At 35.9% G+C, this 21,261-nt stretch overlaps 1 protein-coding gene across 1 annotated transcript in view; it reads left to right on the top strand.

Annotated features, from left to right (window-relative positions):
• ERCC6L2 (ERCC excision repair 6 like 2) overlaps positions 1–21,261 on the top strand; it is a 160,982-nt gene that overhangs the window by 36,583 nt on the left and 103,138 nt on the right. The window contains 4 exon segments of the mRNA XM_044679773.1: positions 11,273–11,466; positions 12,814–12,975; positions 13,328–13,535; positions 17,805–17,945. Coding sequence (XP_044535708.1) covers positions 11,273–11,466; positions 12,814–12,975; positions 13,328–13,535; positions 17,805–17,945 — 705 coding nt within the window.

Below are 21,261 nucleotides of genomic sequence, written 5' to 3'. Positions count from 1 at the left end.
GAGAGAGAGAGAGAGAGAGAGAGAGAGAGAGAGAGAGATTTACACCATCTTAGGAGGCAGTTTGTGAAAAATTGCTGTGCAATAGTGAAAAATTATTTTAAATTGCATTGTCCAAATTGGAGCAACATGGATTTAGATGAGTTAAAGCAAAATGCAGTGTATATGTACACAGGCCATAATGCGAGAAAAGATGAGGACAGTACAGAATTAGTGGAAGAATTAAGGAAGGAAATAAAACCCTTAAGAAGCAAACTCAATAAAGTAGAAAAAGGAAAGGCAACTGTTGGGCTAGCAACTGTGAGGGAATATAGGCAACAAAGTTCATTTAATAATCAGGGACCATCAGGGGTTCGAACTTCCGGTTAAGATGGCGGCAGAGTAAGGAGCAGCTGCTTGATCTCTCCTAACCGAAGCATACAGGACTCCTCAAGGGGACATAAAAAACGAATCCAGACGAACAAAGGAACCCCACAACGGGGCGCAGCATTGAAGGTACGCGGAACCAGGCATTTCCATGCTGTGAAGGGGTGAAACAGCTCTCACTAAAATGCGAGAGGAAGAAACCCCTCCACCACCCCCCACACCACGCACAGCCCCAAGGCCAATGCACAAGAGTGAAAGCGGGATTGGGGCAACCACTGAGTCACTGGCAGCTCCAGGACTTTTACCTGAGAGCTGCAGGACGTAGGACCCCAAGTGGCTAAAGAACTCGCACGGACTTTCCCGAGCATCTGCGCGGGTGAGGACATTGCCCTAGGTGCGGACAAAGATCTCAAACTCACAGACTTTTCCGAGCGTCTGCGCAGGTGAAGACATTGCCCTAAGCGAGGACAAAGACCTCCAGCGCACGGACTTTCATGAGCATCTGCTTGGACGAAGACATTGCCCTGGGCGGGGACAAAGATTTCGAGTGCACAGACTTTACTGAGCGTCTGCGCGGGTGAAAGCAGTGCCCTAGGCGCAGAAAAAGATCTCGGGCTCAGGCTTGGACCTCGAGTGAGGACCTGGGGCAGATGGGAGCGCGGTTGTGGAAGCAGCCCCTGAGACTGCTGATGGAGCCTCTGGCAGAGGGGCAGACCGGGGACGACCAGGAGGCTTGACCCAGAGGACAAGGAGACCGGAGCCCTCGGGATCTTAGAAAGTGCAGGCAGACCCTGAGTGTGAAGACAAAGCTGAAAAGGGGCGGGGCTAACAATGGCAAGCTGAGAACCCCAGAAGAAAAAGATTATCAAGAAAAACTCTGGAACACTCAACAACTTTTACACAGAGAAAATCCAGACAATAGAGGAGGACAAACAAGTATCCAAACCTTCCCAAAACAATGAAAACTGGTCACAAGCTATTGAAGAGTTCAAAAATGAGATGTTGAGGAAGATGGAAGAGATCTGGCAAGAAAATAACAGTTTAAAAGGCAGAATTTCACAATTGGAAAGTGAGGCAAGTCAACTGAAGACCAGAAATGACCAGATTGAAAAGGAAAACCAGTTCCTAAAGGCTAGAATTGAGCAATTAGAAGCCAATGATCTCTCAAGACAACAAAAACAAATAAAACAAAGTCAAAAGACTGATAAAATAGAAGGAAACATGAAATATCTCAATGAGAAAGTGACAGACCAAGAAAACCCGGTCTAGAAGAGACAATCTGAGAATCATTGGTCTTCCTGAAAAAGCAGAAATTAATAGAAACTTGGACTCCATACTTAAATTATTCAGCAAAATTGCCCTGAAGTCCTACAACAAGAGGGCAATATAGACATTGAAAGGATCCATAGGTCACCCTCTACACTGGACACAGAAAAGTCAACACCCAGGAATATAATAGCCAAATTCAAGAGCTTTAAAGTAAAAGAAAAAAATCTTACAAGAAGCCAGAAAGAGACAATTCAAATATCAGTGAACACCAATCAGGATCACACAGGATCTGGCAGCCTCCACGCTAAAAGACTGCCTTCAGCCATGGATCAACTACCCATCGAAACTGACTATATACTTCCAGGGGAAAGTATGGGCATTCAACAAAATTGAAGATTTCCAAGTTTTTGCACAAAAGAGACCAGGACTAAATGGAAAGTTTGATATCCAACCACAAAAAATCAAGGGAAACATGAAAAGGTAAATAAGAAACAGGGAAAAGAAAGAAAACTCATAATTTTTTAAATTTGACTCTTTAAGGGCTTAAATAAGATCTAATTATCTGTATTCCTATGTGGAGAAATGCTATGTATAATTCTCTGTAGTGAACTCTATTCACTATTATAATATTCCCTATTATAGCAACCAGAAGAATAATTCATAGGGAGAGGACAGGATACTAAATGGTCTAAGAAGACATGGGGGTTGGGAAAGAGGGCAGTGAATAGTAGGGGACACCAAGAGAAATCTGAGTAAATAAGAAAAATAGGATATTCTATTACACACAAAGAGGGCATGGGAAGGGGAGGGGATAAATACTATTATAAGAAGGAGAGGAAGAGAGCATTAAGAGGAAATAATCAAACCTTACTTTCAGTGTAATTAACCTGGAGAGGGAAGAGTAGCTTTATTATCCATTGGGATAAAAAACTTTATCTAACCCTACTGAGAAAGTCAGAAGGGATAAACCAAAGGGAGCAGGGGAGTGGGGAGGTCAAAAAAGGGAGGGGAGAAGAAGGGGGAGGGAATTCAATAGGCCTTTAAAAACAAAAAGAGGGGAATAACAAGAGAGGGGGCAGAAAGGGAAGTCAATCAAGGGAGGGGATAAGGGATACCAGCTCAAAGCAAATCACTGGTTTAAAAGAAAATAGCGTAAGAAAAAGGGGTGGGTCTAGGGGAGGATACAAAAATGTCAGTGAATGCACAACTGATAATTATAACTCTGAATGTGAATGGGATGAACTCGCTCATAAAACGGAAGGAAGCAAATAGCAGAGTGGATCAGAAACCAAAATCCTACCATATGTTGTCTACAAGAAACACATATGGGGTGGGTAAACATACACAAGTTTAAGGTTAGGGGCTTGAGCAAAATCTTTTGGGCATCAAATGAGAAAAAGAAGGCAGGAGTGGCTATTATGATTTCTGACAAAGCCAAAGTAAAAATAGATATGATTAAAAAAGACAGGGAAGGACATTACATCCTGATTAAAGGCAGTATAAACAATGAGGAAATAACACTGCTCAATATATATGCACCAAGTGGTATAGCATCCAAATTCATAAAGGAAACTGGCAGAGCTCAAGAAGGAAATAGATAGTAAAACCATAATAGTGGGGGATCTAAATATTCCTCTTTCAGATCTAGATAAATCAAACCAAAAAATAAATAAGAAAGAGGTAAGAGAGGTGAATGAAGTCCTAGAAAAATTAGATTTAATTGATATGTGGCAAAAATGAATAGGGACAAAAAGGAATACACCTTCTTTTCAGTTGCACATGGTACATTCACATAGATTGACCATGTAATAGAGCATAGAATCATTGCAAACAAATGCAAAAGAGCAGATATAATAAATGTAACCTTCTCAGATCATAATGCAATAAAAATAATAATTAGTAAGGGCACCTGGACAGGCAAATCAAAAACCAATTGGAAATTAAACAATATTATTCTCCAAAACCAATTTGTCAAAGAAGAAATCATAGAAACAATCAACAATTTCATTGAAGAGAATGACAATGATGAGACATTCTACCAAACTCTGTGGGATGCAGCCAAGGCAGTACTCGGGGGGAAATTTATATCCTTGAGTGCATATATTAACAAATTAAGGAGGGCAGAGATTAATGAATTGGGTATGCAACTCAAAAAAATTAGAAAGCGAGCAAATTAAAAACCCCCAGATGAAAACTAAATTAGAAATACTAAAAATTAAGGGAGAAATTAATAAAATTGAAAGTAAAAGAACTATTGAATTAATAAATAAGACTAGAAGCTGGTATTTTGAAAAAACAGATAAAATAGACAAAGTACTGGTCAATCTAATAAGATAAAGGAAAGAAGAAAACCAAATTGATAGTATCAAAGATGAAAAGGGAGACCTCACCTATAATGAAGGGGAAATTAAGGCAATCATTAAAAACTATTTTGCCCAATTATATGGCAACAAATAGAAGAATTTAGGAGATATGGATGAATATTTACAAAAATATAAATTGCCTAGATTAACAGTAGAAGAAATAGAATACCTAAATAATCCCATATCAGAAATAGAAATTGAACAAGCCATCAATGAACTCCCTAAGAAAAAATCACCAGGACCTGATGGATTCACAAGTGAATTCTATCAGACATTCAAAGAGCAACTAATCTAATTTGAGTGCTTAAGCAGCTGAATTAATGGCATTAAAGCAAGCTTGTCTGATAGCAAAAGATAAAAAGCTACACTATACACAGATTCCAAATATGCTTTTGGTATTTGCCATGAAGTGAGAACTCTTGGTTACAGAGTGGGTTTTTAACATCATCAGGCAAAACAATAGCAAATGCAAAGGTCATAAATGAGGTTCTTGTAGCTTTCCAGTTACCTCACACACTGGCAGTAAGTAGTTCATTGTTCGGTATACACAGGTGGAAATGATTTGGTATCAAGCAGGAATCAGAGAGCAGATATTGCTGCAAAATTATCAGCAATGGAAGACCCTGAATTAATTTTGAACTCATCAATCATTGATGAAACAGATTTATCCCAGGCATACAATGAGAAAAAAGTAAAGAAATGGAAACAGTTTTAAAACCAAACTAATGAATGGAGCCTGGGTAGCATTACAGGGTAAACCAATATTGCGAAGAACATTTTACAATTAAATTTGCCAAGCATTTCACAAGAAAGGTCATTTCGGAATGCAAGGCATAATAGATTCTGTAAAGAAAACATGGGAAAACCCATGGAGTAACAAATATTGCTTCAAAAGTCTGTGCAGCATGTCTGTCATGCCAAGCATGCAACCAACATATATTTAGAGGGAAGGCATTTGTTGGAGGACCTTTGGCATTTATCCCATTTGAAAATTTGCAAATAGATTTTATTTTAGTGCCTAAAACTAGACAGTATAAACTCTGTTTGGTAATTATAGACTAATTTACAAGATGCCCAGGAGTATTTCCATCAAACAAGAATAGAGCACAATTTGTAGATAAAATATTCAGAGAGATCATACCCAGATTTGGCTTAGCATCTAGAATAGATTCTGAAAGAGGAACATACTTCACAGACTCAGTTTATAGAAAATTTATGCATGCCTGGCTATAACACTGACATATCATGTATCTTATCATCATCCACAAATTTCTAGACAACTGGAAAGATTAAGCAGGGAAGTCTGTTGTGAGGAAGATTATTTAGTTATTAGTTAAGAGACTTAACAGGAAGGGCTGGAGAATTCCATATGGAATGGGGAAGCAGGAAGTGTGGTTTTGCTCTCTGAGACAGACTCCATAGTGGTTGGGACAAGCTGTAACTGACCCTGGGAGACCTCAGAGCTAGTGGAGCTGTACCCTGAGATCTTGGAGAGTGGTGAAGATTGAAAGCAGAGGACATCAATCCTGCAAGACAGCACTGAGTAGGGAAGTGGCCTGCGATCTGGTGGACAGCTTGCAGACTTCCTCTCCCTACTGGGCTACTTTGGATCATAGATATTTTAAGGAGGTTAATATAAATTCATCTATTAGAATAAGGTTAGTCAGTTAGAAATTTAGTTATAGATAGTTGAGAATAGTTTAACGAGGTTGACCTTGATGAACAAGAAGAAAATCCGTGAGAATTTAGACTGATATAGAGATATTAGAATTAGAGTAAGAGATTTCCTGTTTTATTCCTACTTCCTTTATTCTGTCCCCTCCTCTCCTCATAGATATAATTAAACAAGAGTTGAATTAAACTGTGTCCAGCATTTCAGCCACCGCCTTCAGATAGGTTGCCCTGACAGCTTTAGCTTATCTATACCACCTGATCAGTACCAACCTGCTATCAATATTCAAAACCCAATACAAGATTAATATTACCTGCAACATTACTAAACATTTATGCACAAAATGGTATAGCATCTAGATTTCTAAAGGAAAAATTGAAGAAGCTCAAGGAGGAAATAGAAAATAAGACCATACTAGTGGGGTATCTCAACCTTCCCCTTTCAGAACTAGATAAATCAAACCAAAAAATAAATAAGAAAGAAGTAAGGGAAGTAAATGAAATCCTAGAAAAATTAGATTTACTATATATCTGGAGAAAACTGGCCATACATAAAAAGGAATATACCTTCTTTTCAGGAGTATATGGCACATATACAAAGATCGACTATTTACTAGGTACATAGAAATATTGCAAACAAATACAGAAAAGCAGAAATTATAACTATCACTTTTTTAGATTATAATGTGGTAAAAATTACAATTAACAAGGATCCATGGAAAGGCAAATTTATAGTTAATTGGAAACTAAATAATATAATTCTCCAAAACAAGTGAGTCAAAGAATAAATCATAAAAAGCAATTGCAGACTTCATTAAAGGATTGACAATGAGGAGACATTGTACCTAAACTTATTGGCTAGAGCCAAAGCAGTACTCGGGAAAATTTGTATCACTGAGTACCTATACCAACAAAATAGAAAGGAAGGAGATTAATGAATTGGGCTTACAACTTAAAAAATTAGAATAAGAACAAATTAAAAATCCCCAGATAAAAACTAAATTAGAAACCCTACAAATTAAAGGAGAAATTAATCAAATTGAAAGTAAAAGAAGTATTGACCTAATAAATAAGACTAGGAGCTGGTACTTTGAAAAAATAAATAAAATAGATAAAGTACTAGTTAATCTACTTAAAAAAAAGGAAGAAAAGAATCAAATTAACAGTACCAAAGATGAAAGGGATGATCTCATCTCTAATGAGGAGGAGATTAAGGTAATAATTGAATTACTTTGCTCAATTATGTGGTAATAAATATGACAATCTAGGTGAAATGGGTGAATATTTACAAAAAATATAAATTGCCTAGATTAACAAAATAGGAAATAGAATACTTAAGTAATCCTATTTTTAAAAAAGAAATTTAAGAAGCCATCAAGAGACTTCCTAAGAAAAAATCCCCAGGGCCAGATGAATTCACAAATGAATTCTATCAAACATTTAAAGAACAACTAATCCCAATATCTTACAAATTATTCGACAAAATCAACAAAGAAGGAACTCTACGAAATTCCTTTTATGACACAAATATGGTACTGATTCCAAAGCCAGGAAAACCGAAAACAGAGAAAGAAAACTACAGACCAATTTCCTTAATGAATATAGATACAAAAATCTTAAATAGAGTACTAGCAAAAAGACTCCAGCAAGTGATCAAAGGATTATTCAATATGATCAGGTGGGAGTTATACCAGGAATACAAGGATGGTTTAGTATTAGGAAAACAACCAAATAACTGAGCATATCAATAATCAAACCTTAAATCACATGATTATCTCAATAGCTGCAGAAAAATCCTTTGACAAAAACCAACACCTATTCTTATTGAAAACACTAGGAAGTATAGGAATAGAAGGACCATTCCTCAAATTAATAAACAGTATATATTTAATAACATCGGCAAGTATCATCTGCATTTGGGACAAGTGAGAAGCCTTCCCAATAAGATCAGGAATGAAGCAAGAATGTCCATTATCACCTCTGTTATTTAATATTGTTCTAGAAAGACTAGCAATAGCAATTAGAGAAGAAAAAGAAATAGAAGGGATTAAAGTAGGTAATAAGGAAACTAAACTATCACTCTTTGCAGATGATATGTGGTATACTTAAAGAACCCTAGAAAATCAACTAAAAGGCTAGTGGAAATAATTAACAACTTTAGTAAAGTTACAGGGTACAAAATAAACCCACACAAATCATCAGCATTTGTTTTTATTTCCAACAAAATTCAACAGCAGGAATTAGAAAGAGAAACTCCATTTAAAATCACTCTAGACAATATAAAATATTTAGGAATCTATCTGCCAAGACAAACACAGGAACTATATGAATACAACTACAAAACTCTTTTTACACAATTAAAACTAGATCTAAACAGTTGGAAACACATTAAGTGCTCCTGGGTAGGATAAGCTTATATAATAAAAATGACAGTCCTATCCAAATTAAACTATCTATTCACTTATCAAACTACCAAAAAACTTTCTCATAGAATTAGAAAAAATTATAACAAAGTTCATCTGGAAAAACAAAAGATCAAGAATATCAAGGGAAATAATGAAAAAAAAGTGAAGGCAGTGGGCCTTGCAGCTCCAGATCTTAAACTGTACTATAAAGTTGTGATCATGAAAACAATATGGTATTGGCTAAAATATAGAAGGGAGGATCATTGGAATAGACTTGGGGTAAATGACCTCTGGAAGATAGTGTTCAATAAACTCAAAAGATTCCAGTTTTTTGGACAAGAACTCACTATTTGACAAAAACTGCTGGGAAAACTAGAAAATAGTATGTAAAAAATTAGGTTTAGATCAACATCTTACACTCTATACTAGTGGTTCCCAAACTTTTTTGGCCTACTGCCCCCTTTCCAGAAAAAATATTACTTAGCACCCCCTGGAAATTATGAAACTATTTATTGAACTCGGAATAGAATGTAATACAAAGAAAGTATGGCCATCACTACCCCACCCTGGATTGCTGCAGCACCCACCAGGGGGCGGTAGCGCCCACCTTGGGAATCACTGCTCTATACTAAGATAAGTTCAAAATGGGCAAATAACTTAAATATAAAGTATGAAATCATAAATAAATTAGGTGAACATAGAATAGTATACCTATCAGAGCTGTAGGAAAGGAAGGAATTTAAGACCAAGCAAGAGATAGAGAACATTGCAAAATGTAAAATGACTTAGATTATGTCAAATTAAAAAGGTTTTCTACAAACAAAAACAGTGCAACCAAAATTAGAAGCAAAGCAACAAACTTGGAGAACATTTTTATAAGAAAACTCTTTGACAAAGGTTTAATTTCCCAAATATATAATTTCCCAAATTTATAAAAAATCAAGCCATTCCCCAGTTGACAAATGGTCAAGGGATATGAATAGGCAGTTTTCACACGATGATATCAAAACCATCAATAAGCACTTGAAAAAGTGTTCTAAGTCTCTCATAATTAGAGGAATGCAAATTAAAAGAACTCTGAGGTACCACCTTATACCTAGCAGACTGGCCAATATGATAGCAAAGGAAAGTGTTGAATGTTGGATGGGATGTGGCAAAATTGGGACACAATACACTGCTGGTGGAGTTGTGAATTGGTCCAACCATTCTGGAGGGCAATTTTGAACTATGCTCAAAGGGCTTTAAATGAATGCCTACTCTTTGACCCAGCCATACCACTGTTGGGTTTTTACCTCAAAGAGATAATAAGGAAAAATACTCGTACAAAAATATTTATAGCTGCACTCCTTGTGGTGGCAAAAAATTGGAAAATGAGGGGGTGTCCCTCAATTGGGAAATGGCTCAATAAATTGTGATATATGTTGTTGATGGAATATTATTGTGCTGAAAGGAATATTAACTGGAGGAATTCCATGTGAACTGGAAAGACCTCCAGGAATTGATGCAGAGCGAAAGGAGCAGAGCCAAAAAGAACATTGTACACAGAGACTGATACACTGTGACACAATCAATTGTAATAGCATCAGCAATGCAAAGACCCAGGACAATTCAGAGGAACTTAGGAGAAAGAATGCTATTCACATCTAGTGAAAACTCTGGGACTAGAAATGCATTAGAAAAATATATGATGGATCACATAGTGCAATAGTGTTGCACTCAACTCAAAAGATCACTCAATTGCAAATATGAATAACATGGAAATAGGTTTTGAATAATGATACATGCATAACCCAGTGTAACTGCTTGTCAGCTTTGAGAGGGGAGAGGAAAGAGTGAGGGAGAGGGGAATTATGAATCATGTAACCATGGAAAAATATTCTAAATAAGAAAGAGGGGGAAAAAACATACACTTGGAAAAAGCTGCAACAGGTCCTGTGTTAGAGCTGTGTAATGTCATATGTTTCACATATTATTGAAATGTTCTAAAAGGAAGGAACAAACTTCCATGTGTAAAAATAAATGCTAAATGAATTGATTACAAAAATAAACTATTTATTGGAAATAAATAGCCTTAACAGACTCAGAGTCCAAACCAAAGGTCATAGTTTTCTTTGGTCTTCTCAGAGTTTAATCAATTTATAAAGACAGCAATAGATAGTCAATAGTGTTTCCCAAGTTGGAGAAAGAAAACACTAAGCTCCTGTAGATCTTTCCCTCAGATAGTGAGAGAGAGGCAAAGATGTTACCTCCTCTAGCCCTGAGAGAGAGTCCCTGTGTATGACTATGCCAACTGTCAGAGACCAACAGCCTCTCCGAGAGAGAGTAACTGTCACAGTAAAACCATTAGACTGACACTGACACTGTATATGCTCCGTTTGAAACTCCAATTCTTTCTCAAGCTAGCTTCTCTTCTTCTCATCTCAAAACCAATATAACAAGACCTAATTTCTAATATAATCCTTATACATGGAAAGGTTTTTGTTGAAATGGTCTCTAAGTGAAATCAAGGAAAGTGGAGCAAAAGAGCCAACATTTTATGAAGAAAATGATGATAAGTAAAGAATAAATAAAAATTAAGTTTAGCAATAAAGTTACATATCATAAGTAATGTGTAAGTTCAATTTTGCATTTAAACATAGCATTACATGTGTAGAGAGTAAGTTATGTTAAGAGATAGTGCAGGAAATGAAAACCTTCACTAGCATCTTCGCCTGACCTTGAAGGTAAATACCATTTCATAAGCAAGTTTATTTCTTTAAATTCTTTCTTATTATCTATAAATATATTTATTTGTTATTTATAGAGTATATTTTCATATTTGAAAGCATATAAAACACAAAATTTGCATGTTTTTTGCGGGGCTGTAATGGATTAATTGCATTTCCATTCATTTAAATGGGGAAATTTGATTTGACACAACTGCAAATTGAGTTAAGAGCTTGGCCATGGAATGAATTAAACTCGTGTGTCAAGATACCACTGTATATATAATATAAATATATAACAACATAAATAATAGCAATTCTCAAATTTTATCCTCTGAGACTTCTATCCTTAAAGTAGATGATCAATTATATTAGGTATTTATTGAGAATACTACTATGCCTGGCACAATGTACATATACAAGAACTGAATTAAGATGTTGCATTATACAGTAAAGCTAGTTTTCTTTTAAAATGTAATGACATCTTATCTTTCAGATGTTTTTGATAGTGGCTCCGCTTTCTGTGCTTTATAACTGGAAAGATGAATTGAATACCTGGGGATATTTCAAAGTCACGATTTTACATGGTAACAAAAAAGACAATGAGCTGAATCGAGTCAAGCAGGGAAAATGTGAAATTGCTTTAACAACTTATGAGACCCTTCGCTTGTGCTTAGATGATCTGAACAGGTAGTAAGAACATTTTCCACTCAGATACTGGTCATCTCTTTTAATAAATTTCTCTTTCCTTGTTTTATAATGTTTTAAGCTCTTTATTATCCAGATGATTGAATTTAATTTCAGAATGAATGATGTAGATTGCTAATGTTAATTGTTTATGAAGATGGGAATGGATGATGCTTCTGAATTCACAGTTTTTTATCAGCAGTGTCATATTTACTGTGTCTCTCATGTTTAAAAGATTGGGATTATTCCCTTTCACAATTAGTTACTACATTCTATTACTCTGTCTTACATCCATCCCTACTCTTTAGTCCCAATGTCATTACCTAATCACAAACTCATATTACAACCCACCTGAATTATTTCAGGCATCTTTCAACAGGTCTTGTGACCGTTAGTCTTTCCTGTACTCTACAACAATTTTCATATCTTTATAAGACTAAACTTCCTTACACAAAGATATAGTCATTGTGATAGTTTTGCTCAGTAATCTTCACCATCTTTTTATTGTCTACTTAATAAAGCTAAAACTCTTTAGCTTGGTATTTAGAGCCTTCTATAATCTGGCACTGCTACCTTTTTAACCATATTTAAATTTACTTTCCTCCACACGTATACTGTGTGCTCAATATACAGTACATTGCTCTTTCCTAGATGTACTCTCTGCCTCTTTGTCTTTAAGGCTTTATTTACACAATTTCTTGTGCCTAGAATGCAGCCTCTCCCCTTAATTTATCATCCTTTAAAACCCAAGCTAAATATTACATTTTCATGAAACCTTTCCTGCTGTTTCCCACCCTCCAGGAATAAACTTTACTTATAAAACTTGTTGTACACTCCTCTGATGCATCTTATCATTTGTTATAATTGTCTTTATAATTTATAATGTAGATCAATTAGTATAGGAATTTTTTCTTTTTAAAATTTTATAATTTCCATAGTATTTAGCATAGCGTGCTTTGTATGTAGTGCTTAATAAATGTTTATTCAATTAAATTGAAAGCTTGTTTCAAGTGTGCTGTGCTTCTATTATAGACATGTTGCTAATTTGCATCACTGGGGAGTATTTCCATATAAGGAATAATCCAATAGCTAACTATATCATCTCTAATCTTCCATAGCTCTGTAGATATTTAAACTTTAATTTCATGGTCCATTAATTGTATGAAATAAATTCCTTGTGTGAGATTTACATATACTAACTAGTATGATCACCAAAGAAGAAAGAGGGAGAAAATCCAAGTAACATGAATGGGAAGGACAGATAAGATATAAATTCTTCATAAAAAAGTATAGGAAAAAGAGGTGTAAAGGAAACTTTTATCTAAAAACTTTTTTTTTTTACATTTATAGTATAGAATGGTCTGCTGTTATTGTGGATGAAGCCCATAGAATCAAGAATCCAAAGGCTCGGGTAACAGAGGTTATGAAAGCTTTAAAATGTAATGTTCGTATAGGTCTTACTGGTACCATTCTTCAAAATAACATGAAGGAACTTTGGTGTGTTATGGACTGGTGAGTAAAGCCCATTTTTTGATTGGTTATTTTTTCCTTTTTTGGAGGGACAGTATGGTACAACGAATAGAAGATGGGACATAAAATCAGGAAGCACTAGATTTAGCTCCTAACTCTGATGTATATCTGCTGTTTGATCATGAGCAAGTTAATCTCTCCTCACCACATGCTCAGAGACTCTCTAAAGCTAAATTACAGAAGAGTTAGGAATTTCTATAGTGAGAGTTCACTGCACTGATGAAATTATAGGTCTCACTATCACCTAGCAGTAATACCTAATATATTTCTTAAAACTGGTTACTAATGCTTTTTCTAATTTAACAAATGTCTAATGTTTTGTCATTGCTTTTAGGGCTGTGCCAGGACTTTTAGGTAGCATGACTTATTTCAAGAAGCAGTTTTCTGATCCAGTGGAGCATGGTCAGAGACACACCGCTACCAGAAGAGAGCTAGCTACTGGCCGAAAGGCCATGCAGAGACTAGCAAGAAAGATGTCTGGTTGGTTTCTGAGGCGTACTAAGACTCTTATCAGGGATCAATTGCCTAAGAAGGAAGACAGAGTGAGAACTATTTTTTTTCATTTTAAACTTTATTTTATTTTGATTTTCTGAATTTTTTAGGTTTGGTCATCCAGTTTTGGGAATTGAGACCCAGAACTTGAAGATCTCTCTTCAGCTGGTGTAAGAATTACATTAAATCCAAGGTTGTTACTATAACATTTCATTTGGACACTATTTAGTTGCTAATATAAATGGTTTAATTTTAAGAATAATTTTGAATTATTTTCTTTTCTTAAATTTGAGACATAGGGATGGGGTAACGGAGTGGGAAGAATTATACTCAAGTATAAAAATTAAAATGAATATATAATAATAACTTTAAAAATATTATTTTTTTATAATATTTATTAGTAATCACTAGAAAATAAGTCCACGTGCCATGTTAACTTAGGCTGTTCAAACAACCCGCTCCATCATGTCGCTATAGGAAGGAAAGAGAGCCGGGAATGCCAGCTCCTCAATTTTATCACCCTATTTACATCAGTGCATAACAACAGGAAGCCAGTGGGCTCATGGGAAATATAGTTCAAAGACCCCAACATTTCTAATAACTCATTCCCCTCTGAGATCCAAGGAAGACTGGTCTCTGATGGAGCTTGTAAACATAACCAACTTTTAAATTACTGTAATGTGGGGTTAAAAAGAAAATAGAACAAAACCAATGATCCATTGATTGCTAGACACATTGACAAAAAGCCAATTGGGGGCAGTCCCCTTCAGCATACATTCAAAACAAATGCATTCAACCCCCCACACTTAAATCAATTGAACCCCAAAGTTCATTCTGGATCTTTTGGTGCAGCCTGTGGTCTCTGCAGACATCTTCATGATACCTTCTCTAAACAGTTCATTTTCTGGATTTGGGGAGGTAGCAAGTTTCTTATCCTGAAATTACTCTCAAAAGAATTTACTATAGGATAATATAATGCATTCCCCCCTGAGGAAAATAATAATACATTCTGAGGAGGATACTGACAAACACCCAGATCAGCTAAGGATACATGGTTGTGTTACAAATAAAATTGATATAAAAGAGTATATATAAAGATATTAGGGTTTTGTTAACAGCCATATTGATAATTTAAAAAAACATGTGCCTGCTAAGATCTAATTCAAAAGCCCCGCCATGGTTTCCCCCTGGCTGCTTCATAGGAAAGAGGAAGTACCAATCCCAATCTTCCTATCTAAGCTTCTGCTTACATTGTCTTACTTCACCACATAAGGACAGGAAGCTCATTGAATCATGGGAAATATAGTTTGTAAGAGATCTAAATGTCCACAGGAAGTTTAGATCAGGGATCTCAACACTAAACCAAGGACCCCAAATTTCCAATATCACACTTGATTTAGGGGGATGTATGAATCAATTGGCAAAAGAAATCCAAAAACATCCAAAAATCCACATAAAAGAGAAAAAAATAACTTGTGGATGAAATATAAAATGTCAAAGTCTTATGTGTAAAAATGTAAGTAAAGGAAAAATAAACCTATAACTGGTCCTTGAATCAGGGCCCAATTATAGTGATTTCTATCCCACAGGTCTGTAGGACAAAATGCAGTAATATTCCACTTACCCATTGGCAGCCAAGACATAATCTTGAGAGAAAAAAGGCTAGATTTTTGTGTGAAGCGAAGTGTCATTTCCTGGTCTGATTAACCTTCACTCTCAGGGATAGAGGGAGCCAAGATGATAGCCAATCCTTGGTCCTTGAGTAAGATGTGCTTCAGGGAAGGCCTCCTCTGACATATGTCAGAACAGCCCCAACCTCGAACCCCAAACAAGTTCAAGTCCTTTTGTATTGGCGTAGAAGTTCAGCAGCCCTACCTGGATTGGTTTGGTCTTTTTTGATCTTGTGCTCCTAGGCACTGTGCAGATTCTCATCAATCCCATTGGAATTGGTTAGTCTCCTTGATCTTGTGCTTCTTAGCACTGTATTGTGGCTCTTTTGTTCTTTTCTCCTGGAATCAGACACAATCATTAATCCCAGTCCCATAACATTTATCAATAAATGACAGGTTTCCATAGTCTAAAGCATTAATATATAAATTAATACCAAAACAAAATAAATAAATATTAAAATATAAATTAATATATAAATTAATAATAAAAGAGTGACCTTCCCTCCCCTTTTCCTTTGGGGTAAAATGCTAGGGGTCACGTGCTTCCCCTGCCATGTGGACTGGGAGTTAGAGTTAGAAGCTATCATTAGGAAAAAGCCCTTTAGGAGGTCAATTATTGCCTAAGACAGTGATGGACAAACTGCGGTCTGCGGGCCAGATGCAGCCCCTTGAAATGTTCTCTCCAGCCAAGCAACATTATTCCTAATCTGACAAATACAATGAGTAGGATACAGTACAATGAAACTTCAAAAGAGTTGCCTTAGAAACAGACTGACAGGTGAGCATTTCCTATCCTTTGGCCTCCTCTTTAAAAATTTTACCCATCATTGGCCCAAGAGAAACACATCCAGGCTACCAAGGCAAGCAGCGAGCAGCAAGTAAGGACTCCACTGTTTGCAATGAAAAGGAGGGATTTATACTTTTCAAGCCTCTGGAGATTGGCTCCAGTCAGCAGCAGCTGCTTCAGGCAACAGGGAGGGGCAGGCAGGCAGCTGGTGGCTGCTTCAGGAACAGAAGCAGCAGAAACAAGCAGCTTGGAGCTATTTATTTATCTAGGCTATCTTAAAATATTGATAATTCTCCAACTAAAAAATAAAATTAATATGTAATAATAAGTAAAAATATTATGGTTTTTATACAATTTATTAGTAATCACTATAAAATAAACCCACGTGACATGGTAGCTTAGGCTGTTCAAATAGCCCATTCCTTCATGCTGCCATAGGAGGGAAAGAGCCAGGAACTCCAGCCCCTCAATTTTATCCCCCTGTCTACGTCAGTGTGTAATGACAGGAAGTCAGTGGGCTCATGGGAAATGTAGTTCAAAGACCCCCAAATTTCCAATAACATACAAGTAAATCTTAGAGTATTTACCTTGAGAAGACAATAGGCTTGATACATTTTTCCTACCACATAACTATTGTTGCTCTTATCTTATCCTAGGGAACATTGACCCTTCTCTGTCACTTTGTGGGTTTTAGATCTGGAGTTTGAAAGGTTTTCAGAGGCCATCTAGTTTAACTTTCTCATCTTATCGATGAGGAAACTGAGGCCCAAGGAGGTTTAATGACTCATCCAAAGAAACACAGGTTAAAAATAACAGAGGCAGAATTTGAACCTAGGTCCTCTGATTCTAGAGCCAGTGCTCTCTCTTCTTTATCACATTGTAGGTCCATAAGGTAAAGTCAGAATGAGAACAGATTTCCTCTTTTACTTTGAAGACTCTATGAAGGAAGAAATTAGAAATGAGGGAAAGGCAAGTCAACTATTCAGTAAATCAGAAGGTATTTAGTTCCTACTGGGACAAGACAAGCAAGGTGGCTCAATGGATGGAAATTCAGGTCTAGAGATTAGAGGTACTAGATTCAAATGTGGTCTCAGATATTTCTTAGTTGTGAAATTTTAGGCAAGTCACCTAATCCCAATTGCCCAGCTCTTACCACTTTTCTGCCTTGGAACTGATTAGTATTGATTCTAAAAGAGAAGATGAAGGTGGTTTTTTAGTTTGTTTATTTGTTTTAAAAGCACCTACTTTATTCTCACTATTGTGCCAAGTGCTTGGAATACAAAGAAAGGTAAAATACAGTCCCTAGTTTCAAAGAACTCACAGTCTAATAGGAAAATAACAATAATATCTAAATTTTTGTTTCTCCAAGAGACAAAATAGTTTCTCATTTCAGTTATAATGCCCACATACTCACTATTCACTCTGTAAAAAATTTATAGCAAAATGAGATTAATTTAAAAAAAGTTGAGTTATTTATTAATTTTCCATTGAAGCCCAAAAAAATTTACCAAAGATTTCTCCTTAGGCTTAATTAATATTAATTATTTGTGAAGGAGGGGAACAAAGAACCTAGAAAATAAAAATATGTACCTCTTGAGATTAGCGTCTTAAAATGAGATAGTTTATTCTTATAGTATTATAATATTATAATTAAAATTCATTCATTGCTTTAAAGAGAAAGGAATGTCTCAGAAAATTGAGAGTCGTTTTTATGGTGATGTGACTATGGGAAGGAAAATTAATTTGTGGGCTATTTACATAAGAACATTTGGTTAATATTACATTTGGTTAATATTACCTACATTGTGGTTATTATGCCTGTTAAAGTAAGTACTAATAGTTGTGTGTTTTTATGTTGGCAGATGGTTTACTGTTCTCTGACAGAATTCCAGAAAGCTGTTTATCAAACTGTATTAGAGACAGAAGATGTAACCTTGATATTGAGAGCTCGAGAACCCTGTACTTGCAACAGTGGACGTAAAAGAAAAAATTGTTGTTACAAAGTATGCATTGTTTTTATATCTTGTTTTCGGTTGTACTGGTCTCTCCTATTTTTTCAGATAAGTAACAGAATTATATCATCTCTTCCTTCTACAAATCATTTGTGAAGTTTCATGAATAAGGAAGTGAGGGAGTATCATAAAGTGTTTAATGATTGTTACTAAATGTAAATTGTCAAGAATTTCTTCAAGTGTCTCCATTGACCATTAGTCCTACATTTCATTCAGCTTAACATCCTTATCCAAATATATTCTGAAACTTTAAATTCAGTATACCATAAAAAAAAGGACATATCTTTCTGGCAGATCCTAAAGAGTTAGTGCCACTATTCTTCTGATGATCCTGACTTGAACTCTTTTTTTTTTAAACATTTTTTCCCAATTTTATGTAAAAATAGTTTTGAATGTTCATGTTAAAAACATTTTGAATTCCAAATTCTCTTTCTCCCTTCATTCCCTCCTCATTGAGAAGGCAAGCAGCTTGATATGGGTTATACTTATGCATTATGCAAAACATATATATATATTTTTTTAAACCCTTACTTTCTGTCTTGGAGTCAATAACTGTGTATTGGCTCCAAGGCAGAAGAGTGGTAAGGGCTAGGCAATGAGGGTTAAGGGACTTGCCCAGGGTCACACAGCTAGGAAGTGTCTGAGGCCAGATATGAACCTAGGACCTCCCATCTCTAGGCCTGGTTCTCAATCCACTGAGCTACCTAGCTGCCCCCCAGCATATTTCTTTATTAGTTATGTGTTGAAAAAAACCAGACCAAAAAAACCCCAAAGCAACCCCTCCAAAACAAGTAAAGTAAATGTATGCTTCAAACTGCATTCAGGCTGTGTCGGTTATTTCTCTGCAAGTAGATAGCATTAATTCTTTGAAATTGTCTTGGATCATTGTAGTGCTAAAAATAGCTAAGTAATTCACATAATACAATATTGCTGTTATTGCATGCATTGGTTCGCCTCACTTTACATCAATTCATGTAAGTCTTTCTGAGTTTTTCTGAGAGCAACCCGCTCTCCACTTATTCCACAATACTACTCCATCACAATCATATACCATAATTTGTTCAGTCATCCCCCAGTGTATAGGCATCCCTTCAATTTCTAATTCTTTGCCATCAGAAAAAAAGCTGCTATTAATATTTTTTATTTTTTATTTTTTAAATCTCTTTGGGATACAGACCTAGTAGTGGTATTGGTAGGTCAAAGAGTATGAATAATTTTATAGCCCTTTAGGCATAGTTCTAAATTGCTCTCAAAAATGGTTGGATCAGTTCACAATTCTACTGGCAGTCAATTAGTGTTCCATTATTTCCACATCTGTTCCAACATTTGTCTTTTAATTTACATTTCTCTAATCAGTAGTAATTTGGAACATTTTTTCATATGATTATAGATAGCTTTGATTTCTTCATCTGAAAATTTCTTTAGAACATTTGGCCATTTATCAATTAGGGAATGACTTCTAATCCTATAAATTTAACTAAATTCTTTAGGTACATGAGAAATGAGGCCTTTATCAGAGAAACTGGCTATAAAAATTATTTCACTGTTATGATTAACTATATTTTCCTCCATCCTGTTTTTCCTGTTTGTCCTTCTCTATTTCCTTTCATCCTAATCTTCATCAAAAATGTTTTGTTTCCAACCACTACCTCTGACAATCCACCCTCCAACCCCTCCTTCTTTTTCTTAGTCCTATAGTATAAAATAGATTTCTAGACCAAACTGCCTGTGTATGTTATTATTCCCTCTTTGAACCAATTCCAGAGAGTAATGTTCAAGCATTTTTTTGTCCTTCCTCTCAACTGCAAAAGCTCTTTCCAGCCTCTTTTATGTAAGAATTTTCACTCATTATTTTTTTTTAGGTATAATTCCATCACAGTCAATTCACACCCATGTCCTCTATCTATGTGTACTTCTAACTACCCCAGTATTGATAAAGTTCTTGATATTTATAAGGATCACCTTCCTATTGAAATGATTAAAATTGATATAGACAGATTTAAATAGAAGTATTAATATTTTTATTAAAGCCATGTTGGTAAAATATAAGGCCATGCGCCTGCTATTATTTAATTCAAATCGCCCACCATACCTTCTCCCACCTTGCTGCCTCCTATGAAAAGAGAGCATCCCAATCAAGTCCTCTCTATTTAAGCTACACTTTATGCTGGCTCACGTCATCACATAAGACAGGAAACCCATTGAATCATGGGAAATGTAGTTTCAAAGTCCCCTAAACATCCAGAGGAAGTTTATGTCATATATCTAAATATTTAAGGCGCAAATGAACCCCAAATTTCCACTAACTCCTTGAACGCTCTTGTAAACATAACTTTTAAATTACAGAAATTTGGGGATAAAAGAAAAGAGGATAAAGACTAGCCACATTGACAAAAAGCCAGTTGGGGCAGTCCCCTATTGGCATAAGAGTGTACATTAAAAGACAAATGCATTCAACTCCCCATAGTTCAATCAACTGCACCCCAAAGTTCATTTTGGATCTTCATGATCCAGTGAAGACTCTTCAGGCATCTTCATGATGCCTTCTCCAAACAGGTTCGTTGTCTGGATTCTGGGGAGATGGCAAATTTCTTATCCTAAAATTAATCTCAAAGAATTTAAACTTTACATTATAGATAATAAAACATACATTTCCTTCTGAGAATTATACATCCCTCCCCCCCCAAATTACTCTTGCGCCTAGCAAAACATTGGTTTTCCTCTCTCTCTTTCTATCTCTTCCACTTACCTCTTATCTCTAACTATTGTAGTTAGAACTTTAGGGGTACAAGATGATTTTGTCAAATGATCAAATTGGGGAGACCAGTCTCCCAAATGATCACAAGGGGAATTGTGATAATTAAATTAAGTCTACACAAAGGTGAGAGCACCTTCCAATTCTGGGAGGTCCTAACCCCCATATGCTAGAGTAAGTAACCAATCAGAATTGAGGCACTGCCCACTACGCTTTCTATGAGAAAGTGTTTATTGTAATTGGACACGTAGGCTAAGGGGAGCCACTGGAAGTGACATATATGTGGCCCCTTCCAAAGAGGTGAGGAGAGCGGCTGTGACTAGGGCTGTGAAGGGTACCTGAGGGAGCTTTGCTGGTTCATGACCTAGACTGTTCCATGTGGGTAAGTTAGGCTGACTCTCCTTCTCGTTCCTTGGCGTTTCTGGAGGCTCTTCCCTCAGAGAGGCCTCTCTTGCCTCTCTAATTGTAAAAGGCCTTGTGGCTAGAAGCCTTGTTTAATTAACCTTTGTGCCCCAACTGCTGGGCCTCTAAATCTTTACCTGGTCTGAGCCT

This window comes from Gracilinanus agilis, chromosome 1 (genome assembly GCF_016433145.1).
Source record: "Gracilinanus agilis isolate LMUSP501 chromosome 1, AgileGrace, whole genome shotgun sequence".
Lineage (NCBI taxonomy): Eukaryota > Metazoa > Chordata > Mammalia > Didelphimorphia > Didelphidae > Gracilinanus > Gracilinanus agilis.
This window is presented reverse-complemented; position numbering and strand designations above follow the sequence as displayed.